The following is a 27,667-nucleotide window of genomic DNA, read 5'->3' as shown; positions in this document are numbered from 1 at the left end:
GACAGACAGACAGAGAGCGTCGGTGTTATTAGCCATCTCTGTCTGGGTGTGACTCAGAGCCAGCGTCTCGATATGCTCTGCTGCCTGCATCCACCTCCAGAGCCCTGACTGGAATAGCAAACAGGACAAATGGCCAAACAGAACCATCACCAACTGCTAGGGGTTAGCCTCCCTGAGACCGACTCCCTGTTTCATAATTCAATTGAATTCCAAAAGCTTGATTGTCGACGTTAAATTTAGATATGAGATGGCAACTTCTCTTCGGCTTGTGGCTCGTGTGAAGCTGTCAGTTTTCGCACATCATAACGTGGACACGAGCGTTAGCAGTGGATAAAAGATTAGTAGTTGACCGGTAATGTTAGTAGGGTTAGTTAATAGTGGTTGACGGGTAACGTTAGTGAATAGTGGTTGACCGGTAATGTTAGTAGGGTTAGTTAATAGTGGTTGACGGGTAACGTTAGTTAATAGTGGTTGACCGGTAATGTTAGTTAATAGTGGTTGACCGGTAACGTTAGTTAATAGTGGTTGACCGGTAATGTTAGTTAATAGTGGTTGACCAGTAACGTTAGTAGGGTTAGTTAATAGTGGTTGACCAGTAATGTTAGTTAATAGTGGTTGACCAGTAACGTTAGTAGGGTTAGTTAATAGTGGTTGACCAGTAACGTTAGTAGGGTTAGTTAATAGTGGTTGACCAGTAATGTTAGTTAATAGTGGTTGACCAGTCACGTTAGTAGGGTTAGTTAATAGTGGTTGACCAGTAATGTTAGTTAATAGTGGTTGACCAGTCACGTTAGTAGGGTTAGTTAATAGTGGTTGACCAGTAATGTTAGTTAATAGTGGTTGACCAGTCACGTTAGTAGGGTTAGTTAATAGTGGTTGACCAGTAATGTTAGTTAATAGTGGTTGACCAGTCACGTTAGTAGGGTTAGTTAATAGTGGTTGACCGGTAACGTTAGTTAATAGTAGGCCTGTTTCAAATGACAACATGTTGGGCTCCATCACTGGTGTGATAGGCACCGGCGAGCCATTGTCTCCTCACATAATGTTATCTCTGCCTTCCCTTCCCTGGAATCCAATTCTGACTGTGTGTCGTTGTGTATGTTGGGTCATTGTCGCTGGGTCATGTGATAGTTGTCACTGTGTGCCGTCCAGATAATCCATGATGAATTCATCCTGTGTTTACCTACTGTTATTGCTCTGCTTGACAGTGTGTGTGTGTGTGTGTGTGTGTGTGTGTGTGTGTGTGTGTGTGTGTGTGTGTGTGCATATGTGCATGTGTGTGTGTGTGTGTGTGTGTGTGTGTGCGTGTGTGCATGTGTGCGTGTGTGTGTGCGTGTGTGCATGTGTGCATGTGTGTGTGTGTGTGCGTGTGTGACATTGTAAACATTGACAATAGCAGGACAAGGATTGCGAGAGAGATTAGAAGGGGAAGCTGAGGCCTTGTGAACACACGGTGCAGACTGAGGAGGCATCTCACATTGGCTCCGTCATAAATGACCGCGCTCCATGAACGAGAAAGACTTATGGAGGATAAGCAATGGGGAATTAACATGAATTGGCTTTGGCTCTACAGTAAGTCTTGTTCCAGACGTGCAGCATGGCTACACACACACACACACACACACACACACACACACACACACACACACACACACGCCTGGGTAGACAAACAGCACACACACTAATACAAGTAGGTACACACACACACACACACACACACACACACACACACTCACACATGTACACAGACACACACACACACATACACGCCTGCATAGACAAACAGCACACACACTAACACATCTAGGTACACACACACACACACACACAAACTCCCCTTACCCACACCCATAACTCAAACTCTCTCCCTCCCGACCAATGTATTATTTACACATTGGGATCATACAAATATCAATATATCATCAATTATCCACTCTGGTCCAGTCCATCATCCTCTCTGGCAGACTCCGTCAGTAGACACCTGACACCCTGCTGAGAAGGCCTCTGGGCTCTGGGGACCGTCACTGATCACCACCTCCAATGTCACAGGCTACTCCATTGTCCACTCACAATAGGATTAAGCTCGGCTGGTGAAAGGAGGGTCAATACCATGCAGTACAGTCGATACAGTGTCTACTACCACAGAGTGTGTTTGTGTGTGTGTGTGTGTAGTGGGGGGAGGGGGTGTCTGTCTGTGTGTGTGTGTGTGTGCATGTGTCTGTGTGTGTGTGTGTGTCTGTCTGTGTGTGTGTGTGTGTGTCTGTCTGTCTGTCTGTGTGTGTGTGTGTGTGTGTGTGTGTGTGTGTGTGTGTGTGTGTGTACGAGGAGATTGGCAACATTGGCATACACTACTACGGTGACAGAAGATTACATTCCATTGTCGTCTCACAGAGCCGGTCTCTCCGTTCTCCCATGATGCAGCAGCAGCTGGAGGCTGGTGTGTCTCATGCCGGTTGTCTCACCAGGGGGTTGACAATGGCCCCATTTTGTATTCATTTCCTGATACATCCATTTTTTAATCTTCTAGCACATTCATTATCATTACTGTAGTTTGTCGCCGCGGGAGACAGACAGACACTTTGATCCGGCGTGGCATATGTATAAATATATTGTGCAGAGCTTATATTTGCTATAATTTATGAATGTTACACAATTGTATATGTACTGTATATTGGATATGTATTTGTCTGCCAGCTGTATGATTATTCAATTAAACCTCACAATTCAATGACAGATATACAGGAGTGCACTGTACCGTGGTCTATATGGGCTTCTAGAAGGCTCTCTCTCATAGACAGAACTGATAATGGCTGTTTTTTCATTTTACATTTACATGTTTGACATTTTATCCAAAGCGACTTACAACTACATTTGTCTAAAGTAAGTGAATCATCTATACATCAGTCATCATACAAAGCAAAAATCTATGCTAGGACCAGGTGCCATTGGCAGTCACAATGCGAGTTATTATTACTATTTTATCATTATTATTACTATTTTTTATTTGTTATTATTATTAACAGTGGAGGAACTGTCCAGAGGGGTAGTGGGGGGGTGAAGAGGTCTGTTTGAACGTTCTTGACGTGATTCGAGGCTGTGTGGTAAAAGTATGACAGTGTTCCCACAGCAACCGCCATGGAAGTCAAGGCTGGTTGATGGTTAGGAGAGTGACACCCTCAAACCAGGTCGGACAGACCAAGACCATCACAATTACCACCGTCACCTCAGGCCTATACACACCACACCACAAACACGCAGAACACTGGCGGATAGATCTCTGACACAGGGGGTACGATACCCAAATATGAGGCGTTTTCATCCAAGTATATCAAATAACAAGGTGAAAGGCGTACATCAGGTCGACAAACCAATTATCCTGCAGCCTTCTGGGGATTGCCTCGGAATGGTACAACCGTTTCTCTCTGGTATTGTTTGTGAAATCGCGTTGGGAGTGAATTCATTTCCACAACTGGATAACATGATCCGCCTGCCAGTGAAAGCAAGCGGGCGCCACACATTCCATATAATAATTAAAGCCTACAGGGCTTTCACAAACTATTAGTCTTTAAATTATTTATGAAGCAGTCATTCAAACGCAGGACAGACAGACAGACAGACAGACAGACAGACAGACAGAGAGACACAAGGAAAAAATACACCAATAGAAATTAATGAGGGGAAAATACAGGCATGGTACAGTAGCAACATAAAAAAACTGTTCTAGGTGGCATAAATTTGGCGTAATAGGATTCAAAGTCACTGTTAGCGAATAGACGCCCCGCTGAGGACACCCGCCCTGTTGCCGGGGCTCAAAGGATGCTGGGAGATCTGGGAGGGGTCTGAGGTGACATCAGAGGGTTAGCTCTGTGAGGATTACCCACTTTCTGTCCATCATCACCGGCACATTAAAATGCATATTTCACAGCCAGACATTGGAAGCCACTGCCAGACACGAAGAACGATCCAATCAGAGAAGAATCCAACAAAACAACAGGAGCCGCCCAAGCCTCTTATACTGTGAGAGGCGTTAAAGCAACATGACTGGTTGGTTAATATTAATACACCTCATTTGCGGTATCCCAGAGCCCTGACGGTTCCGACGGTGCCATTTTTTCACGTACGCCTCTCAAATTGGTCTCCTGTGACACACACGTACTCTGTGAGAGCGTGCTTTCTTTATCCAGGGAGACAGACACACTTGAAGGCCGTCAGTGCTACCGTGTGTTGTTGTTCATGTCACATGAAATGCTTTTCTTCAGAGACGTCGGTGAGAATATCTGAAGTGAGGTTCGGACGGGCTGGGGCGAAACTCCACGAAAGCTCTTGGTGGGCCAACAACACGGAGGGTCTGATTGGCTGCCAAAGTGGCGCTCATTAAAATGTGTGAATTAGAAACCATGCTTTGTGAGATCCTTCATTATTTCCCGCCATACTCCAACACAGGGTGTGATCATCACTATAGCATACCCCCCCCCCCTCCCCCCGTAGAGTCACGACAAGTAGGAAAAAACTGTGCCTGAATATGCATTATAAAAGCATCATATAGGTGGGTTACACGTTATTGTACAATATGTAGAGTATGCATTTTAACAGTGTTTTTAACAGCTACTTATCGCACTACATTCTCATACAGTACATATCGAAATCGAAAACGTTCAGGCAACATGCCACGGCATTGGGGGGCGCTTAGTGGCGTAGCACACTAATGCGCTTACTACGCAATCTCAAGGTTCCTGGTTCGATTCCGACCATCATCACGTCTTGCATGTCATCCCTCCTCTCTCTCCCATCCTTCCTGTCAATCTCTACTGTCTCTATCCCAATAAAGCAGAAATGCCCTAAAAACATGTCACGGCATCGTCGTGTTCTGTGACGTGACGGGGTGTGTCAACTACAAGTCTGCACCCCTAGTGTCTCAGTCATGTCTGAGGGAGCAAAGGTCAAATCCAAGGTGGGAGAGAGAGTGCCGAACAAGGCCTCACAGCACATGTGATGTTCAGTGGAGGAGGATGAGCAGGAGAGAGAAGGAGAGAGAGAGAGAGAGAGAGAGAGAATGAGATGGAAAAAAAGACAGACGGACAGACAGAGATAGAGAGAGACACACAGAGAATGAATTCAAATGGCCTGAAGTGTCCTATCATGAAAGCTGTCACCAAACTCCCTCCCTCCCTCCCTCCCTCCTTCCATCTCTCTCAGGGCACCACTTCAGACGCGCGTCCCTTGGGACAGGGCCGCCATGCCATCTGTCATGAGTCACTACCATCCCTTCAGCTGACAGGGAGCCAGGGTCAGGAGGCCATGACCACTTCCCTGAGTCGCCCCTTATCTCCTTTGGCAAAAAATAGCTTTGGTAGCAACCTGACTGCAACAGATTCAGCCATATAGGATTTCAGTGATGTCACCTTTTCTAGTGATAATGACCAGACACAGAGTCAGTTAGGAGTTTGTGACCTGCGTCCATCAGGTCAATCTGTTCTTTGATGGCGCGCTTGACCCAACGTATCCCATTCAAACTCCATGTAGTGAGGTCACTTTCAACAGTATAGAGTTCCACATTCAGTGCCTTCGGAAAGTATTCAGACCCCTTCACTTTTTCCACATTTTGTTGTGTCATAGACTCAATTTAAAATGGATTAAATTCAAAGAAATTCAAAGAAAGAACACAATGCCCCAGAATGACAAAGCAAAAACACGTTTTTTGTAATGTCAGTAAATGTATTAAAATTGAAATACAGAAATACCCCATGTACATAAGTATTCAGGCCCGTTGCTATGACACTCTTAAAATTAGCTAAAATGCAAAAATGTCATCAACAAATCACTCAATAAGTTGAATTGAGTCCATCTTAATGCAAGGATAATAGTTCATGTAATTTTGGAATTAATATCTTTGTTTTTATAGGGTCTCTGATTTGCATAGGAATCAATTACACACTGTGTAGATTAGGATGTCACTACCAACTGAGCAAATTTAATAATTTTCTCTTGATCCTGACAAACTCACTGTGCTGGATTTGTACCAAACTTAATGCTTTGTAGTAAAACCAAATAAACACATTTCCAACCACTTTCTTTGCTGTATCACTTGAATTCATTGTTGCAAACACAATTATGCATATGAGATAGATTATTTTCCATTAAGGGATTCTTTTTGGCCACTTGGTTATAGACCAATTTTGTAGCGTGACTGAGATTATGTTGTCCCATAGACTGTGCTTTTTCCTCTCCACCATTCAACTTTGTAGATCTTTGTAAGTCTTCCCAGGCCTCAGGGTCGCATTCCTGAGCAGTTTTGTTCCTCTCCATTTGCTCAGTTTGTAATGACAACCACACAGTGTGTAATTGATTCCTATGCAAATCAAAGACCCTATAAAAACAAATATATTAATTCCAAAATTACTTGAACTATTATCATTGCATTAAGATGCAACTAATTGAGTGATTTGTTGACGACATTTTTGCATTTTAGCTAATTTTAAGAGTGTCATAGCAAAGGGTCTGAATACTTATGTACATGAGGTATTTCTGTATTTCACTTTTAATAAATTTACTGAAATTTCTCAAAACCTGTTTTCGCTTTGTCATTCTGGGGTATTGTGTGTGTGTGTGGATTGATGGCAAATTCCTTTCAATTAACCCACTTTAAATTGAGTCTACAACACAACAAAATGTGGAACAAGTGAAGCGGTCTGAATACTTTCCGAAGGCACTGTCGGTCCCTGTAGCAGTTAGCCCGATATTACCTTGTGTTATATAGCATCTTGCTGCCCTGCTTCTGGTGACTAGTGTTTAGGCGTCGCGAGGAGGCGGCACAGTGGGGGGGCATACGTTATGGAAGCAGGACAAATGGGTGAGCGCGGAGGCGGAGCACGGAGGGGGAGCGCGGAGAGAGGAGAGACACAACTCGTCCATTATTCAGCAGCGGTAGCGCGGCGCGGCGCTCAGAGGTGCCGTCCTGCTGGAAGCATTCATTATTTAGCGTCTCGCTGGGACCGCCTGACACTCCAGTGCTGCTGCTGCTGCTGACGCCCGTTTAGTACCAGGATGGAGGAGGAGCCACTATGAAAAGACCCATACCTTGCTGGAGCACCACGGAGGTGTGTGTGTGTGATGGGCAGGTGTGTGTGTGTGTGTGTATGTGCACGTCTGGTAGAGCGAAAGGCCTGTTGATGCGTGGGTAGGTAACACACCTGGTCTAATGCATTACGTGGCCATGTTTCAACTGAATCAAAATGACTGAAAGCTAATTACCCCAGGATATTATCGTTGTGTGACATTTTGGAATGGGTCCTGTGCTTTTGTCTTTTGCAATCTGGGATAATAAAGTTGTATTGTATTGTGCTGTATTGAGTTGGCTCTAAATTGTCCTGACCCAATTCTACAGGGCTCAGATGGTTTAGCATGGCCACAAAACGTCCCACCACGGTACGAGCAACAGAAGGCGTCTCCCTCCTGACAAAGGGACTTTTCCCTGCCCTACCCCTCCCCCTCCTTCCCTCTCTCTCTCTATCCCCCTCTCCGCCCCTCTCCTTTCGTACCCTCGTTGTCCCCTCCTCTTGTCTCTCCATCTGCCAGGACCATGTCAATCAGGCACCGTGGGGATTACACACACACACACACACACACAGACACACACGCGCACACACGCACACACACACACACACACACACACACACACACACACACACTCACATCCACACACACACACACACACACACACACACAAACACCCCTCCCCCTTTAAATCCAGAGTGGGTCAGGGGTCATAATTATCTAATGGTTACCTCTGAAGGGGGAAAGAAAAGGAAACAGACGTTTCAATAGAAACCAAGACTGGTGGGGTAATTGAAATACAAGGCGCAGCAAGCCTGAGCCTCTTTCCCCTCTCTCTGTATGAATATACATCAGCCGTGTGACTGAAAGGAGGGAGGGCCAGGGGTAAAAGGAAAGACAATGGGGAGGGTATTACACCAGCTATGAGGGCAGGCTTGAACAAAGACAAGCTACACAGAGAGGATCATAGGAACAGCAGCTGCATTAGTTGTTCAATTACTGCAAAAATACTTGGAATATATATATGTGTATACAGTGAATTTGTGGAATGAACGTCATCATTGATCGCTGATGCACTGTACCTATTATCCAGACTTAACAATCCCTCACCTGTGCAGACGACAGAAAAGATGACAGATGTCTCTTTTCTTGTGAATGTGTGGAATCAAAATATAAGCACCCCCCACTGTGGCTTGTTTAGCATTTAGCATCCTAGTGCTCTCCCTCAACACCCCCCTCCCCCCCCCCCCGCCCTCCCTCCATCCCCCACCCAACCACACCCTCTCTCCTTGAACTCTCCCTCAGTCCCCCCCCCCACCCCCCCCCAAACTCAACCACACCCCCTCAAGACCAGCCGGTCTATGAATTCTCCCTCATCTGACTCCTCTGCGCATGTTTAATCGACCAGCGTTGCCATGCCGACAGGAGTGGGGAGTGCAAAATCGGCAGAGAGCTTTTCGGTGACCCACTTTTTAGCGGTAACGTCAACAGAGATTCACTGGGAGAATTTAAGAGGGGGGGGGGCGGGGGGCAACATATTACACTAAGTAAACTTAGTGAGTTGAAGCTAAGGTCTACGAAGTGCCAGACACTGATTTAGGGGTTAAACTGGGGACCATCACCAACGATCTGTCCCCATTTTTCAACCCTACAGCCATAATCCGCCATGCCATATTTCCATATTTGGAAGTTAAGATGTGGAAAAGACAGCCTTTGACCTAATAAGCAGAGAAAAACCTTTGGGACACACAGACTCGGAGATAAACACCTGTATACATTCCTGTAAATGCTTTTGTTTCCTGTATTTTAATATTCACTCATTTGTTCATTTCAACAGTTTGAGGGCACTTGTTGTATTATTATTTATTTACATTCTTGCGGAAGAAAAGTATGTACAGGATCTGTACTTTACCAAACGAGAGAGTGAGGAGGGGGGAGGGGAGAGGGGGGAGAGGGGGGGAGGGGGGGGGGGAGGGGGGAGAAGGGAAAAGCAGAGATTACTCAGAGACCGTAAGTAGAGACAGTACGATTAGAAACAGGAAGGGAGAAGCACTACGAAAGGGAGTAATAGAACAAGAAATACAGAAAAAGAGAAAAAGAGGCTAAGGATACAGAGAGTGAGAGAGGGATTGGAAAGAGAAAGAGAGAGATGGACACAGAGAGAGAGAGAAGGATTCAGAAAGAGAGAGAGAGAGAGACATACATTAGAGAAGGATACAGACAGAGAGAGAGAGAGAGATAGAGAGAGAGAGAGAGGGAGAGAGAGAGATAGATAGAGAGAGAGAGAGATGGAGAGAGAGAGATAGATAGAGAGAGAGAGAGAGAGAGAGGGAGAGAGAGAGAGAGAGAGAGAGAGAGAGAGAGGGAGAGAGAGAGAGAGAGAGGGAGAGAAGAGAGAGAGAGGGAGAGAGAGAGAGATGAGAGCTTTGGCTTGCGAGTGTGAGTGTGTGGTAGGCCTGAGGTGTTGACCTGCTCAGAGGGATATCCGTGGCGTAACGCACTTAATAGGGGTTTAAGGGGGAGCCCTGCGGCGATCAACTACCATTCACCTTCTCCGGCAGGATCTATGCTGCCTACAGGAACATGGTTTAAAGTCAGAATACTGTAGCATTGTCCAGAAAATGCTTTACAGTGGGGACTTTCTCAATATCCGTCTTAGAGGACCAGTCTGCAATAATTCGTGGAAAATGTACAATTGATATGGTCATAAAAGGTATTTTAAATATTTTAAAGCCACTGATACAGTATCATGCAGTATTTTCCTAATGATGTAGTGGGGACCCGAGCCATAAAATCGCTACTGATTCCCAGATAAACCTTGTATGACTTGTTTGTATGCAATCATTGGTAACAGGCGATTATTGTTTCCCTTTTATAAAACACTGAGGACACTAATCGTCGCAGGAATCATCGAGTCGGCTGTCATGAGTCAGCAGCTTCTTCATTGGGTTTAATTATGTAAGCCTGGTAGCTATGGACGCTATCTTTAACGACTGTCTTATTCATTGCTTGTTTGGCACAAGCCGGTTCCCACTACAAGGTTCACTGGCTGAGTAAAAAAGGGAGTGTGATCATCTCGTTTGGAGACCAATTTGGAAGGGCGTAGCGTTTCTGTCGTGTCTTCCCGGTATTGTGTGAGCCGGGGCAATTGGCTCGTCCCGCGCTTGAAGGAAGAAAAAATAAAAGTTGTTACATAAAGTCTGTGTCTGATCCAGACGTCAACAGACAAGACAAATGAATGAGCTTGTCTGTTCGGATTCTCTGAGTTCGACTAATTTGGCCTGTGTTCTGGGGTTCCACTGATTAGGCCTGTGTTCTATGGAAGCCATGGAAGGACTGCCCTTGAGAGAAGAACAGACTGAAAGGGGTTCCTTGAGGTCACCACGGTAACAACGTACACTCAAGGGACGTAGATCGAAGGTCAGGATTATGGGGCCGCCCACGGTCAGAGTGGTTGCCGATGGCTCAGTTGGTTGGAACATTGTGCTCCTAAGATTGTGTTTTTAAGACTGTATATATGACTTACTTATCAGTTGTGTTGGGTAAAAATGTTTACTAAATTACTATCCATTACACAGTCAGTTTGCTTTGACCAGAGCAAGGTGAATATAATCCTTCACTGGGTTGTGTGCTTCAGAACATGAGTATATATGTTTCCGAGGTTCATACAGTATCCGACAGGTCATTCATAAAGAGTGAGTCTGAATGGCAGCTTAGACAAGGAGGTTGATTAAGGACAGGACCTGGGAAGACAGCCCAGGCCATGAGGATGCCATCCTGGGGTAGGAGGCTGGGTTCTTCTGGTATCATGGGATCTCTCTCAGGCCAGAGTCCTATGGTGTTGGCTATCAGGTGGCTGAGCCTTCTGGCTAATTCACACCAGGTCCACATGGCCAATCTGGCTAGCTTGCCAGAGAGAAAGAGAGAGAGAGAGAGAGAGAGAGAGAGAGAGAGAGAGAGAGGGAGAGGGAGAGGTGCAGATTCCGACCGCAACAGTGTCTACATCATGGTTTCACCACCTTTCTTTTCTGTCATCCCCAACAAGAATCTAGAAAGGGAGTGGGTGTTGGTTGTTTTTCTGTTCTTTACTGTTCTGTTTTTCAATTTCTTTTCAATGACAGTTGGGTAAAATAACAATAACCCACACGCACACACACACACACACACAGCGTCCCTTTAAATTCTCCTAGTGAGCTGAGCCGCAGGAGCCCAGACAGACTGCAGCGCCCTGACTCGGGGGGGAGGGGCGACCGTGCCTTCATACCCCCGCCTGAGCCATTAACATACAATAGACAACACAGCAGTCGGGGGCCACGGATTACACAAAAGACCAACCAACCACTGCTCAGCCACTGCCCCCCCCCCCCCCCCCCTTGGTGCCTGCATGTGTACTCAACACCGATATGGAACACAGCTACACGGCAAGGACGCTATCGCTAATTAACGTAAACACAAAACGAAACAAAGCAATTTCACCCCGCAGCAATTCCCCAGATTACGTTAATTAACACACTACACCAAGATGACTATCATTTCAAAATGGTCGCCGTCTGAATTCAATGGCTTTCCATAGGTTGAGGGTTGCAATGTTACGTTCTCAGTTGTTCCTGAAGAAGACACTGCTCTGCACACGGCCTCTACTGTGTGTTTCTAACCAGGGGAGGCTGACTGGCGGAGGTGGAGATCGGAAGAAAGGCTCATCGTAATGCATGGAATGGAATGAGGATGCAATGCAATGAGCCCATCCTCCGTTTTCTACCTCCGCCAGCCTCCCCTGGTTTTAACCCTCAGGTATTATGAATCTTGCTGTGTTACAGTACATCAAAGGTTTTCATAAATCACAGTCCGTCTATTCTCACATCGTCTACCATGTTAACACACTGTGCCCTCCGTATCACATGATCTACGAGCTCAGTATTGCACTGGGCTGTACTCCTGGGCTGTGCTCCTGGGCTGTGCTGGCAGCCAGCGATAGAATGAGTAACATGAGCTACAGTATAGCCACAGCAGAATCCTCTGCAGCATTCAGACTCATCCATCAACCAGCTTCACACAGTGCAGAGAGGGAGAAGGCGTTGGAAATCGGAGCCAGGCTCTTCCACTCTTCATCTTGCTCAGCAGCGAGTGTATACAGCACAATGCAACATCCGAGACATGTGGAATCAGACGGAGGCAATATATGGGGTGGAAATCCATTTGAGAGAGATAAGACCCGATGTAGTCTTCTGCAGATTACTGGTTTCTAGTATGGCTCAAAATTGAGCATTCAGAGTGTTCCATTTGAAATGAGGCTCACATTGTAGTTTAACACTGTAGGCATTATCGTGTTGAGGACGTGGATCCACACAATCGTTATTGCCCGATAATAATCTTTTTTTTGGAGGGGGGATTGAACTGGAAACCACTTATCTGCAATTCATTGAATCCAGGCCATGGTCTGTGATTGGATAGGATTAGTTGAATTGATTTAGAATCAATCCAATACTGCATGAATTCACATCACGGTCAGCATGGCAGGACTGCATAATGATCTCCGCAGATCTGGCATGATTCTTATGACGATGGATTTGCAACAGAACCCTAACAGAGTACGACTTTTAGGCATCCGTTTGAGTCTCATCCATAATGCATCACTGTTGTATAAACCAGTCCCAGACGTGCGTATATGCTTGGGCACAGCAACAAACAGAGACATGTCAACAATATGCCACTGGAGATGAAGTTTCTGACGTATTTTGATGAGGAATTATCAAGGCCACCATTGTAGCTGGAATGTGTATACAGGGACTAATGTGGATACTAACAAATGTTCTTCCCTGCAGACAGTGTGATGTCACACAACAGCTCCGTGCAGGCGGCAGCACTTAAGCGTGTTCTAAACTCTCAGGAACACGACTCCTCGCGTCCTCTCCCTCCGTCCGTCCTCTCCCTCCCTCCGTCCTCTCTCTCCCTCCGTCCTCTCCCTCCCTCTGTCCTCTCCCTCCGTCCTCTCCCTCCCTCCGTCCTCTCCCTCCGTCCTCTCTCTCCCTCCGTCCTCTCCCTCCGTCCTCTCCCTCCCTCCGTCCTCTCCCTCCGTCCTCTCCCTCCCTCCGTCCTCTCCCTCCCACTGTCCTCCGCTCGCTTCCTCCTCAAAACGCACTGGAGGAGAATATGTGCAGTAAAGTGGCGAAACCTAGATCTTCTCCTCCGATGCGTTTTCAGGACGGAGGAGAGGACGTGAGGGGACGGAGGAGAGGACGTGAAGGGACGGAGGAGAGGACGTGAGGGGACGGAGGAGAGGACGTGAGGGGACGTGTTCCTAACAGTTGAGAAGAGGCTTCACAGTGTACCCCTCCTTTTCCTATAAGTCAATAGCAAGTTCCTGGGAACACGCGATAGGGTGCTGCGGAAGATAATCCTTGTCACGCTCGAGGGAGATCCACTGGCTGCTGAGCGGCATGTGATAGTCCCTGTCAACAGCTACATTACTGGCCTCCCCTAAAACAATTCCCGGAGCCGTCACTCAAGCCTGCTCGAGCCCTGACATTTTTCTCTCCTCCTTCTCTAACCTTCCATTGTGTCTTTCACAGCTCCTCTGACCCCTGCCCACACTGAGACTAAAAACATGATCGAAGCTCACTGACATTTAGTGCTTCGTATAACACCATAGAGTGTGTGTGTTGGTGTGTGTGTGTGTGTGTGTGTGTGTGTGTGTGTGTGTGTGTGTGTGTGTGTGTGTGTGTGTGTGTGTGTGTGTACGTATGCGCGTGTGCATGTGTCTTGGTCATTATTGGCCTCAAACATCACAACCAAAATTCGATCACTGACTTTTGAAAATTTGATAAAAAATCATGCAGATCTAAACCCGTACAGCCTCTTCACACAGGCGGTGTGAGGTACAGTATCAAAGCACTGAGTCGACAGTGCAGTCGACAAAAACCCTTCACTATAATTGGTCTTGCTTTATTGTGAGAGCGTATGATTATAGCTGACAGCATCTCTCCCAGCTCGGTTTGAAGGCCTCTAAGAGCCATCCTCATCTGTCAATCATTCGGCTGGTGAGAGACTCAGATGAATACAGGGAGGGTGCACTGTGGGGTGGAGGAGGGAGGACTACTGGGATATTAAACCTGCCCTCCACACACTGTGGGGCTCATTTAAATGGATGGTGCTGGTATTGATGCATGCCTTAACCCACCATGTTGAATCCTGGTGGAGATGGATATGAAAAAGAGTGGTTAAAAACTGGTGATAAAGATTAGGATGATGAACCTTCAGGTATGAAGAAAATGGTGACTGACGTGATTTGACTGTTGATCATTCATATTTGCTGTATCCCACTTGTAGTTGTTAGCAATTTAGCATTGAGTCAAAAGTTGAGTATCCGGTCCATTGATGTTGTGTGAACCCCTGTTACCACAGCAGTGTAAAGCTGCATTGTACATCCCAGCATTGTAAAGATGCATTGTACATCCCAGCATTGTAAAGATGCATTGTACATCCCAGCATTGTAAATCTGCATTGTACATCCCAGCATTGTAAATCTGCATTGTATATCCCAGCATTGTAAAGCTGTTTCTCACAGATTGCGCTGCTGCTGTATGTGACCAATCGTACAGCTGCGGCTAAGTCCTGAAAGACCTAAATCACACATCACACACATAATTGTGTCAGACGAGCTGCCATTTCACGGGAGGCCTGCAGACTGAAGCCCTTGAGAGAACAGAGCGCTCCCCAGGGGAAGCGATGCGTCATGGATGTGTGTGTGTGTCAAGTTAATGCCATAGACCCTTTAAGATTAACAAAATCCATGTTAATGGGATCCGAAGGGGTTAATTTACCTGTAAATAAGCTAACGCTAATGCTAACGATGGCGTGAGCCATGCCCATCCTGCTGCACCAGGTTTTCACCGGATTTGCTAAGGCCATGAGATGGGTACTCTAGGTTTTAGTACCTTAACAGATAAAAAGAATGTTTAATGCAGTCTGTCAACTGTCCTGTTGCTCTCCTAAATCCTAAGAACCACTTTCCAGAGGATGAGTCATCATAAATGCATTATTCATTCATTGCTAATGCCCTGGACTTTTCCCACACAAAGCTCCTTTTGATCTAGGTCAGCTCAATGTAATATTCAAACTTCCTCTCAAAGAACAAAAAGATTATTGCCCTACCAATGACAAATTATGAAGTGGACGATATTTGAGCAATGCTGCTAGTGAGGGTGTGCTTAATCGTGGTTTGAGGAAAAGAAAAAGAAAAGCAGAGGACACACTGAAACGTTAACTTGACCTTGCTGTCTTATTTTACATTTCAGGAGGAATTCACCTGATGCAGTCAAAAATTGATTCAAATGTAAATCAGTGGTGTGGTGTGATCAAAGTTAAACTGCCATTTCACTTCTCGAAACCATTGAATCTCTCCCATTCAGTAAGTGATACACATGCTGCTATCGTCACAGATAACAGACGTGTGTGTGTGATATGTCTTCTCACACACATAATCAGGTCTCTTCTGATCTATGGGAGTGAATGACTTTGGAGGTAGAATTTCCATCCTTCAGCTCAATGTAATATTCCAACTTCCTCTCAAAGAACAAAAAGATGATTGCCCTACCAATGATAAATTATGAAGTGGACGATATTTGAGCAATACCGCTAGTGAGGGTGTGCTTAATCGTGGTTTGAGCACGGCTGTGCTGTGGTCAAAGGCACGATGCAGAGCCAAGTGTTGACGACCACGTCAGCCATGTTCAAACCACCATAAAGCCCTCCCTCCCTCCCTCCCTCCCTCCCTCGTGTGTTGTTGTTTTTATACGGTACACCGACAGCAAGAATTACGACAACAAACATTGGTCCCGGAGCTTCTTCTCATGATTTTTCATTGGTTTCTGCCCTCCATCCCAGAAAGATGCAGGTTTATTAATAGACCGGAAATGCGTGCCCAAATATGATTGGCATGTTATGATTGGCTTGCTAACTAGCTAGCTTTGTAAGGTTAGCACCATCGCTAATTGCTGGATACGTGTCAGCATGTCCGTTTGGCTGCTTCACTTGTTGGGAGGATTATACAGCTAGCTAGCAGCAATCCAGACGGAAAGTTAAGTCAGCCAGCTAGCAGTAGGGGCTTCACCAGATGTGACTGCGGCCACCTGTTGCAGTTTAGTGTGACAAGAGAATCGCTGATGCGCCCGCGAGTGAAAATTGGAAACATTGTAACCATCAAATGGGTTCACAGCACTGGTTCACGAATCATGAATCACGCTGAGGTGCCACGCAAAGTAAAAATCAGCCTTTCTTTATTTAGTGAAGTGCATTTAATGAGATAAGCATGGGTAGGCCTGGGAAGGGAGAAATTGTTCGTGTCATATTTGTGCGCCGTGATCATTCAAATAGAACAGTGAAGAGGTGCCTTCGTTTGTTATTGTTTGAGCGCGGATGGAATGCACCTTTTAACCAATCCGATTGTGACATTGTATAAAGGGAGAGGGACATCATTGGTAGGCCTGTTTAACATGAATTAGAGCCAAGTATGAATGTTGTAATTTGAGATTGAGAATGTGTTGGACTGCTCTAATAATCAAGAGGTGTGTGTATAATGTCTCTGTGAAAGCACAGACGTCGCCCTTATGTCAGAGAGTGTGTGAGAAAAGCTTCATAGATCGATACTGCTAGTCACTCATCACACGTCAGAAACCAGTGCCGGTGTCTTTCATCCCGGTTCTAATTGACATCTCAGAGCATCGACGGGGAGAGGTCACGACTCATCATCGACCACACGCGGCAGTGAGAGTGTCTCAATGACAACGGCTGAGGAGATGTGTCTATCCATCCCATTCATTTGTACAGGCTGGCTTTGATCAAAAACACTCCTTGTCAGGGAAAAGAAATGCATAACACATCTTTCCACATAGATTTTTCCCCTTCACTCTCCACTTTCTACGTCTCAAGAGGGTCTAACAACGGATAGCTTTGGCTTCAGACACCAAAGACAGCTTCACAAAGCAGATCTCTCAAGTAACCACAGTAAGCGTCTCAGAATCCAACAGCCTTGAATAGAAATGGACCTTGGAGCCCGTGGCAACCATCAAACAATCCAAGAACAACCTTTTTACGTCTCGTCCATTATTCACAGGATCGGTTGCTGCGTTTTACCCCAGCCAGACATGAAATGTTTACGAGAGGTTACTCCTAAAACACAGGGGTTAAGTACTTCCCTCAAGAGCGCAGTCACAACAAATGGACATGTTTTTTTGAACCCATAACCCCTCCCGCCTGGCCTTGAAGTAAATCCTGATTCAGCATAAAGACGATCTCATTTATTTATACACATAGAGCTATGTGCCAGACAGGGGTCGAAATAGCATTTAAATGTTTTCACATTCATAGAACTTTTTTTTTTTTTTTTTTCGCCAGATGGGCTATTTATAGATATTTGCAATTGTTAGACTGTTCCACTGTCTCCATTGTGCGTGGCAAACTCAATCAAGCACAGCAAAGTATTTAAAAATGATTTAAAATACTATTTGAACCCAGGTCTGATACATTATCTACTTACTATCATTAGTTTGAGGAGTTCCGCATCTGAGTGATTAAAAAGGAGCGATTTAGAGAATTGTATCACCATCATTAGAGGCGTTTCAGTGTTATAGTCTCTGTGTGCCGGTTCTCCATCTACAGCACTCTGCTGGGTTCACACAGGGAAGCCATACACACACAGCTAACCACACAACACACACTGTACATCACATGTGTAATCTACATATAATGCATATATAGTGCAACCAAATAATGCAACCAATATATAACAACCCTATAATGCAACCAAAAGCAAATTACAAATTGATTGATTTATTCACCGACCTCTCACTGCACATCCTCAGCCTGGTCGTAATGGGGAAGAGACAGGAAAGTAACAAATGACTGGGTCACGACACCGGCGATGTCTCTGATAACGCTCTAACCGCATCGTCTATACGGTAAAATGGCCTTTGGTTTATGGCGCTTTCAGTGCAACAGCAGAGGCTAATGAATTAGCGCTAATTGCACTTTTAATGACGCTAGCACCAGCAGATCATTGAGTTCTGTCGCCGGCGAGTGTGTAAGGAACCGTGGATGGAAACGCCACGGAAACGCCACCGTGTACAGAGAGAGGAGGAGCTTCAGACGCAGGCAAGAGGAGTGTGTCTTTTGCATGGTTGTGATGGTGGAAACTGGTTGATGGAAGACCAGCCTTCGATGGTGGTGATGATGACGATGATGATGACAATGATCAAAGAACAAATATAAAAAAGTCTAACTAGACGTTTGAGTCGCGAAAGATTCGTTTTGATGCCTGTCTGGTTTGATGCCTGTCTGGACGGCAAAACAAAACACTTGCCTGACTTCAATAGCACTCACACAATGTTCCAAACTCAAAGCGAGAACACAATAATCGATAGAAGCCAAAAGACAGAGCATCCAATTTTCCCCAGTGACAGGAATCCTCTGTTTGATAATGGAAAGAAAATTGCATCCAAAAACATGATAAAACAGTGGTGCTAAAAGCACCTCTACTGTCATGTGGCTCATCGTACGTACAGTAAAGGACAGAGAGGAGGAACATAAACAAACCTCCCGCTAGTAAAGTCGGCTTCCATTAGCCTGCAACACAAGTGAAATGACACCCATCTATTGAATGAATTGGTCATACAGTTAAAGTACATGGTAAGGGGTGGGATCAAGGACTGTAATCCTTGAGTGGGATAACTTGATTACCCTGTGTGGCAAAACGGGCTGTGGCGTTCTGCTACGTCCTACGGCACTCTAGATTGACAGTATTCAGAGTGAGTTACATGCTGCACAGCCTCTTTTCACAGGCGATGTCTCTCCGACACAACGGCTGTTTTCCTTATATGGGCATTCTGAGGTGGAGACCCAAATAAAAGAGCCAATGTGATTGTACTGTATCTTCATTGAACATGAAATAAGAAATTCCATTGAGCCTGAGAAAAGTCTGCGGAGATCATTATGCAGTCTGCCATGCTGACCGTGATATGAATTCATGCTGTATTGGATTGATTCTAAATCAATTGAACTAATCCTATCCAATCACAGACCATGGCCTGGATTCAATGAATTGCAGATAAGTGGTTTCCAGTTCAATCCCCCCTCCAAAAAAATGATTATTATTGGGCAATAACGATTGTGTGGATCCACGTCCTCAACACGATAAAGCCTACATTGTTAAACTACAATGTCCTCAACACGATAATGCCTACAATGTTAAACTACAACGTCCTCAACACGATAATGCCTACAATGTTAAACTACAATGTCCTCAACACGATAATGCCCGCAATGTTAAACTACAAAGTCCTCAACACGATAATGCCTACTGTTGGTAAAAAAGCATCCTCGTGTTGTTAAAGCTAGCTAGTTAATTAGAAGTTAGCGATGGAGATATCAAACAGTCTAAAAATGAAAAAAGCTTGTTTGAAGTTTTACATTTAAAAAACGGACGTGCTTGCTTGTGATATCTGATTGGTAACTTCAGTAACTTCATTTTGAACACCAACAGCCCACCCGCTTCTTCTGACTGCTCAGGAACCGCTGAACAAGCTATGTTTGACAGACTGTGTAATGTGCAGCGTGCGGAGCGCTCTCACTGTGTCGTCGAGAGACTACATGTTGCTAAGCGACACGTACTATAAACTGTTTATATCCACTGATGTGCAGCCATCTTTGATGTCATGTAAACAAAGGACTGGATCGTCGCGAAGAGCCTCTGACCTTGTGGCCACACTTCATTTACTGTGACCAACCCACAAGAGCCTTGGGCAAGACGGTGTGGTTGAGCTGGCTCATCTTCTAACGGAGCAAAGGCCTTGGGGTAGTGTGGTTGCGGTATTTAAGCACCAGAAATACCAACAACATTGAAAAATAAATTATACCACTTTTTTTTTTTGGTAGTTTTATATATCACTTGCTATTACACATTACCATCCCATATTCCACAAAAACAATAATTAAATCATTGATAATAATAAATGAATATAAAACCAAAAGACTCTTTACACAACTCTCTTCTAGCGTTAGCGAGCACAGAGGTTCCAGTCAGGACACACAGGAACAGCACATCTTGACTGGGGTGCTCCCATGGGCCGCTAATCAACGTAACGCTGATTAAGCTCGTTAACATAATGGTGGGTTGGAGCAGACAGACGGTACTGTAGGACCATCGTCCATCCGTCCGTCCGTCCGTCCTCCTCTCTCTCTCTTTCTCTCTCTTTCGATTAGAGGCGGGCAGTTTTATGGCGGGAGTCCTCAGTGCCAAAGCCAGGCCAGTAATCACACTTCTGCCTGCCTGCCTGCCTGCCTGCCTGCCTGCCTGTCTGCCTGCCCGCCCGACCTGCCTGTCTGCCCGTCTATCCGTCTGACCTGCCTGCCCACCCGCCCGACCTGCCTGCCCCCCCGCCCGACCTGCCTGTCTGCCCGTCTATCCGTCTGACCTGCCTGCCCACCCGCCCGACCTGCCTGCCCCCCTGGCAGACCTGCCTGCCTGCCTGCCCGTCTATCCATCCATTCATCCATCTGTCTGTGTGTCCGGGCTCATTGTAAATGCATGAAGCCCGTCCTCCGATTTCTACCTCCACCAGCCTCCACTGTACTGTACACCCCCCCTATCTTACCATCCAAAAATACATTGATTTAACTCAATGAGGCCACCGGTGTACTCTAGCCCCCGTGTTCCACCTAGACTGCAGTTCATTCTCTATCGCGGCTTCACTTTCAATATCGTACCGTATTCAACACTTGACTCTCATCAATGGCCAGTCAATGGTGAATTAGTCATGTTCTGCAGCTGGTGATGTGACGGAAATACACATAACAAACACTTGGTTCAACGCCCGGAGGAAAAGCCTCCATCATTCAACCGCCTGAAAAGACGACTCAATGGACATCAAAAGAAAGCCCTTTGATTAACGAACCGAAGCAATTAGCCATGCAAATGGGCGAACGTAAATCCGTACGATGAGAAAATCATGCACAGTGGCACAGGGGTGATTCGATAAATCAGAGAGCGGGAGAGATCGATTGGACATTCATATGTTGAGTCTCCGAGGGCAACGGCGGCGGATGATTGATAGTGCTTGACACAGGAGTGCACTCGTATTTAATTTCACTCCACCACGTATCCAGTCCACAGAGCAAATCAATAGTGTTTCAATATTAAAAGCCTCTGAGAGCGCGTAAGTGCAGAGTGGATAGGCTGATTCTAATGTAATGAATAATATTAAATAAATAATGCATTTGTTCCGATATATCAAAGTAATTACAACACTATGTGGTGCTCTTCCTAACGACTTGGTAATTCTGTGGTCCTCTGTGGCTCGGTTGGTAGAGCATGGCGCTAACAACGCTTAGGTTGTGGGTTTGATTCCCGCTGGGACCACATATGCTGAAATGTATGCACTCACTGTAATGTAAGCCGCTTTGGATAAAAGCATTAGCAAAATGGCATATATATATAATTCTGTTTCTTATGATAGGATCAGACATTGGGAACAGTAACGGCGTTGAATGAGTTTTTCAGTAGAGAAAGATGACTAGCTTCATCATAATAATTATCATCGTCATCATCATCACCATGATTGAGTCTACATTATGACCACTGCTGTCCAATTACCACACACACCAAAACACACATGTGTGCGTGCGCGCACACCCATCCACACACACACACACACACACAGGAATAAACACTCCCCTCCCACCCATACACACACACACACACACACACACACACACACACACACACACACACAGGCACAAACACACCCACCCCTGAATGTGCTGTGGGATTTGGGGGGTTCTGGTTATGACAACAGCTCATCTGCCTGCTGATCCACTTAAGAGCACTGTAGAGGAGGCCTAATCCAGAGCACTCTGCCATCTGCTAAAGATGATTTATTTATGACCTAACCCCGTCAGGAGCAGGAGGTCTGTGTGTGTGACTGTGTGTGCACATAGGTTTATGAATGGTTATTTATAGTTCTATGTAACATGTGTGGTACTGTATATGTGTTTACAAGTGAAAGAATGTGCCATAGTAAATCAGTGTTTGAATAGGCTGGATACGTTTATGAAAATGTGTGTTTGTATACAGTGATAAATATTTATGTGTGTGAGTGCGTGCGTGCGTGCGTGTACGGTGTTGACACTGTGGATGGGTGAGAGGTATTCGCTGCCACATAAATCAGCGCCATCACAGTGTTTTCCTCCCCACCCCTTCACCCTCCCTCCTCCTGCTTTTTACTTACACAACAAGCCATACAGCGAGAGAGACAGAGATGGGAGAGAGAGAGATGGGGGAGAGAGAGATGGGGGAGGGAGAGAGAGAGAACACCTCCCCTCTGCCCGTCACCACCACGGCTGTCCCTTTGTATCTCTGCTGCGCATCTCTCCGCGTCCAGCCACCTCCCTTCTTCTCCCGCCATCCTCTCCTCCTCCCTCAACAGCCTCGCCCCTCGCCCCTCCCCCCTTTCCCTCCCTCCGCTCGTCCCTCCACCTGCTAAGGAGATTTGCATTGATGCTTTTATTTCTGCTGAGTTTGGCTCCATTTGTGGTCAACCAAGCGTGCGGTGATGAAGTACGCAAGACCCACAGATGCATAAAGTATACAGAGACAGAGAGACACAGAAAAAAGACAGAGACACAGAGAGAGAGAGAGAGAGGGAGAGAGATAGAGAGAGAAAGAGAGAGAGATAGAAAGAGATAGAAAGACAGAGAGAGAGAGAAAGAGATAGAAAGACAGAGAGAGAGAGATAGAAAGAGATAAAGACAGAGAGAGAGAGAGAGAGATAGAAAGACAGAGAGAGAGAGAGAGATAGAAAGAGAGTGAAAGACAGAGAGAGAGAGAGAGAGAGAGAGAGAGCCATACTGTCGGTCCTCTGCTACCCAACACCCCTAGTCATTCATTATCTCAATCTAAGCAACTGCCTGGACCAAACCTCACAGTCTTTAAATCCTCACTTCAGCACCTGGTGCTGTCAAGAGCCAGTGGTGAACAGATCGATGGTGTGTACAGGTTGGAAAGACATAACTAATTGAACAAGGAATCCAAAGCGTGTTTTCGTCCAAACTCCAGCTGTTGAGAATTTTTGCCCAAGGCACGGACATGTTTGCTCCTAAGGTGGGTGTACCAAAACACCACTCATCCAAACCGACACACAAACACATACATACATACACACACAAACACGCAAAAAAAAAAAACATAAACCCACATAAACATAAACACATAAAAACATAAACACACAGCCCGTCTGAGGTAAACAACTGTGTAATATCCCGCCTGCAAAACAAACAACCACCTCAAGACAGAATTCTTCAAGCAGCTTCTCCTAAATGTGACGGGGCGATTTGTAATTGCGGTCATAAAACCCTCATAGACATATGGTGCCTGCACGGACAGCTGTTGGTCTAATTTAGCATCCAGACAAAAAAGGGAGTGAGAGTGAGTGTGAAGAGAGAGAGAGAGAGAGAGAGAGAGAAAAGGAGAGAGAGAGCACCTCTCTTCTCCCCGTCAGAGAGAGAGAGAGAGAGAGAGAGAGAGAGAGAGAGAGAGCACCTCTCTTCTCCCTGTCAGAGAGAGAGAGAGAGAGAGAGAGAGAGAGAAAAGGAGAGAGAGAGCACCTCTCTTCTCCCTGTCAGAGAGAGAGAGAGAGAGAGAGAGAGAAAAGGAGAGAGAGAGCACCTCTCTTCTCCCCGTCAGAGAGAGAGAGAGAGAGAGAGAGAGAGAGAGAGGGGGGCATAGAGAGGGAGAAAGCAGCGGATCAAAATAACAAAATTCTGCATGCTTAAAGCTACCCTGTTTTTCCTTTTTTTTCTCCTCTCTCCCTCTCTCTTCCCTCCTCTCTCCATCATAAGTGGGTCAGGACTAACGAGCGAGCGGAACAGTTACTTAAAGAAGAGAGGAGCCTCTGGGAGGGACAACTGCTGTACGATGACAGGACAGGAGATGCCCAGTTTCCCCCTTTCTCTTCACTCTCAAGTCCCATAGTAATACACAATAATACACCTCTTTGTTTTCAGGGGCCGAATAGGGCTCACTGTAACATACTGTCTATCTACAGTGATATATTTCCAGTATTAATTATGCTGTGTGTCTGTGTGTGTGTGTGTGTGTGTGTGTGTGTGTGTGTGTGTGTGTGTGTGTGTGTGTGTGTGTGTGTGTGTGTGTGTACGTGAATGTAAACCTAGTGGGGGAGGAGAGGGGGAGAAAAAAGCATCTGCTTGGGCGAAAACATGTTGAGGTCCCCTATGCTGTCTTCTGATTGGCTATGAGCGTTTCCCTCCATAAATACAGCCAAAACCCACTCCAGCTCAATTAACGGACGACGCATCACAATTCTACTGGATGTTTAGATTTTTTTGTTGTGGCATCGCTGCAGAATCTGATCACAGCCACAAGACCCGCCCATCCTCCCGCAGTCGTGCTTTTAGTGCATTTAACAGATGATTGACAGACCGATCCACAAAACAAACAACTGTTACAGGGGACAAAGGGAAAGGGGGGAGAGGAACAGCCGCACTGATCCGATGTGAGCTTGGATTGGGACGTAATGACCGCATTGTTATAATAACCAGGGAAAACAGGGGGGATCATAGAGGGAGGAAAAGAGGGAGAGAGAGAGGGAGAGAGATGGGGGGGGAGGCAAAATGCACTTCTCCCTGTCTGTTGTGACCCATCAAGACAAGCGTGAAAGCAGCCCCACAAATGAGGGGCTAACAAAGACAATTCCCACAGACCCTTCGTTCAACAAAACAGGGACCTCAGAATCCCCCCCGTCCCCCCCGTCACCCGTCCCCCCCCCAATCCAAAACCATCACAACTGAGCATCAACATGAAATCACGACCACAATCAACCAACTCTACTAAATGAGAGACCAAACATCTCTGAGGAATTGACAATGCCAGCAACAAATAATAAAAAATAAAAAAAGAATATATATCCCAATCACTGTCTGCTCTTTGTCCGCATCAGATCTCTGTGATGTTCGCACAGACAGTCCACTTGTCATCCTGACAGAGGGAGTATACCATATGCATACATGTACTGTGCATGCAGCACAGCAATGAAAAAATGTCCCAAGATTTTAAAATTTGTTTTTTTTTTAAATCAAATGAAAAAAAACAGCCAGATTTCACACCCTACCTTTCTGGCTCTGTCCTTCTTCCATATTCTCTTCCATTGTGTCTAGGCTTGTGTCCGTTTCTGCTCTCACACTCGCAGTTCAATAGAAGCCTTGGGTAAAGCGGTTTAAAGCCCTCTCGGTCGGGTGGTGTGTGGTGTGTGCTGGTGTGTGAGTGTGTGTGTGTGTTTAGGGGTGTGTTTCCTGCGAGCTGTGTCGGACTAACAGTGACTTAGGGAAGTCCTTTCAGCACTGGCTCACTCAGCCTCTCTCGCTCACACCCCTCCCTCTTTCTCTCTCACTAACACCCCCCACCCTCTCCCTCTCTCTCTCTCTCTCTCTTTTCACCAACCCCCCTCTCTCACTCTCTCTCTCTCACCAACCTCCCCTCTCTCTCTCTCTCTCTCTCTCTCTCTTCACCAACCCCCCTCTCTCACTCTCTCTCTCTCTCTCTCTCTCTCTCTCTTCACCAACCTCCCTCTCTCACTCTCTCTCTCTCTCTCTTTCACCAACCTCCCCCCTCTCTCTCTCTCTCTCTTTGTCTCTCTCTCTTTTCACCAACCCCCCCTCTCTCTCTCTCTCTCTTTTCACCAACCCTCCTCTCTCTCTCTCTCTCTCTCTCTCTCTCTCTCTCTCCTGTCTCAGAGCGTGGGCAGCACTGATCTTATTCAAACTGCTCTTCCGTGAGGACGATCAATTCCCTCTCTCTGGACAGCGCTGTCCCACTGTCAGGAACAACAGCACTAAGTATGTGTCTGGGACACACAGGAGGAGAAACCTCTTCTTCTTCTCCTTGAATATGAATGATAGGGTGGAAGAGGGAGGACAACACTACTGAATGGATGGGAGAGAGAAAGAGAGAGAGAAAGAGAGAGAGAGAGAAAGAGAGAGAGAGAGAGACTCGCTACGACACATTAAGCGAGAGCGGGTGTTGAAAAGCAGAGGGATGGAGGTCTGGGTTAACGAGAGGATGCTCTGCAATGAAAACAGCCCATCACACCGTGAACAGATGGAGGGGGTGGGATCCCAGAGACACACAGACCACCGGCCCCACTCCCTCCACCCCCCCTCCACCCCCCGACACCCCTCTGTGGTTTGAGCGCAAAATAGAAGATCCCGCCAGTCTGTGTGTGCATAGATGTGTTATGCTGCACTGAGTACTGCTCAGTTCATCATTAGTGAAAGAGGAGGATAGATGATTTTTTTTCCCTTCCCAAATGTAATCGCCTTTTTCCATTGGTGCTGAGTTTTCACACAGATGTAGCTATGGGTTGTCTTATGTACCTGTCTCTTAAAAAGAAAATAAGATCAGTCAATTCAGGAAGTGATTTGAATTCTAAATTCTAAATGTTTGATGTAAAAAGTTTTTTTTTAAAAACACCTTCAGTTTATTGAGAAATTGTTGAAAATAAATGCCCTATTTCCAATCAATGAATTGTAATCTCAATTTACGAATTAACTGACTTTAACTTAAAATGTAATGGACCCCAAACCCTACAAATGGACCTCAAACATGAACAAAATACGAGAAAAAAGAAAAAGAAAATGGACAAATGAAATGAAATCCACACACCATAAGAGACCACTGGCATCGAGTACAAGGGTCTTACTGTATCTATACAGGTCTAAACTATATCTATACAGGTCTAAACTATATCTATACAGGTCTAAACTATATCTATACAGGTCTTACTATATCTATACAGGTCTAACTATATCTATACAGGTCTTACTGTATCTATACAGGTCTAACTATATCTATACAGGTCTAACTATATCTATACAGGTCTAACTATATCTATACAGGTCTAAACTATATCTATACAGGTCTAACTATATCTATACAGGTCTAAACTATATCTATACAGGTCTAAACTATATCTATACAGGTCTAAACTATATCTATACAGGTCTAAACTATATCTATACAGGTCTTACTATATCTATACAGGTCTAAACTATATCTATACAGGTCTAAACTATATCTATACAGGTCTTACTATATCTATACAGGTCTAAACTATATCTATACAGGTCTTACTATATCTATACAGGTCTAACTATATCTATACAGGTCTAAACTATATCTATACAGGTCTAACTATATCTATACAGGTCTAAACTATATCTATACAGGTCTAACTATATCTATACAGGTCTAACTATATCTATACAGGTCTAAACTATATCTATACAGGTCTAACTATATCTATACAGGTCTAACTATATCTATACAGGTCTAACTATATCTATACAGGTCTTACTATATCTATACAGGTCTAACTATATCTATACAGGTCTTACTATATCTATACAGGTCTAAACTATATCTATACAGGTCTAACTATATCTATACAGGTCTAACTATATCTATACAGGTCTAACTATATCTATACAGGTCTTACTGTATCTATACAGGTCTAAACTATATCTATACAGGTCTATATCTATACAGGTCTAA

The 27,667-nt window shown here is 45.4% G+C and overlaps 1 protein-coding gene across 1 annotated transcript in view; it reads right to left on the bottom strand.

Annotated features, from left to right (window-relative positions):
• The window catches only part of gpm6ab (glycoprotein M6Ab), a gene marked incomplete at its 5' end in the record, with an annotated part of 42,926 nt that extends 17,660 nt beyond the window's left edge, over window positions 1–25,266 (bottom strand). The window contains one exon of the mRNA XM_083693327.1: window positions 25,230–25,266. Within this exon, the coding sequence (XP_083549453.1) occupies window positions 25,230–25,266 (37 nt within the window). The remainder of the gene's footprint in view (window positions 1–25,229) is intronic.
• Window positions 25,267–27,667: the final 2,401 nt, after the last annotated feature.

The sequence above is a fragment of the Argentina silus genome (assembly GCF_951799395.1).
Source record: "Argentina silus genome assembly, chromosome: 21".
In the NCBI taxonomy this organism is placed as follows: Eukaryota; Metazoa; Chordata; class Actinopteri; order Argentiniformes; family Argentinidae; genus Argentina; species Argentina silus.
Note: the sequence above shows the minus strand (reverse complement) of the source record. Positions and strands in the feature narration are given on the sequence as shown.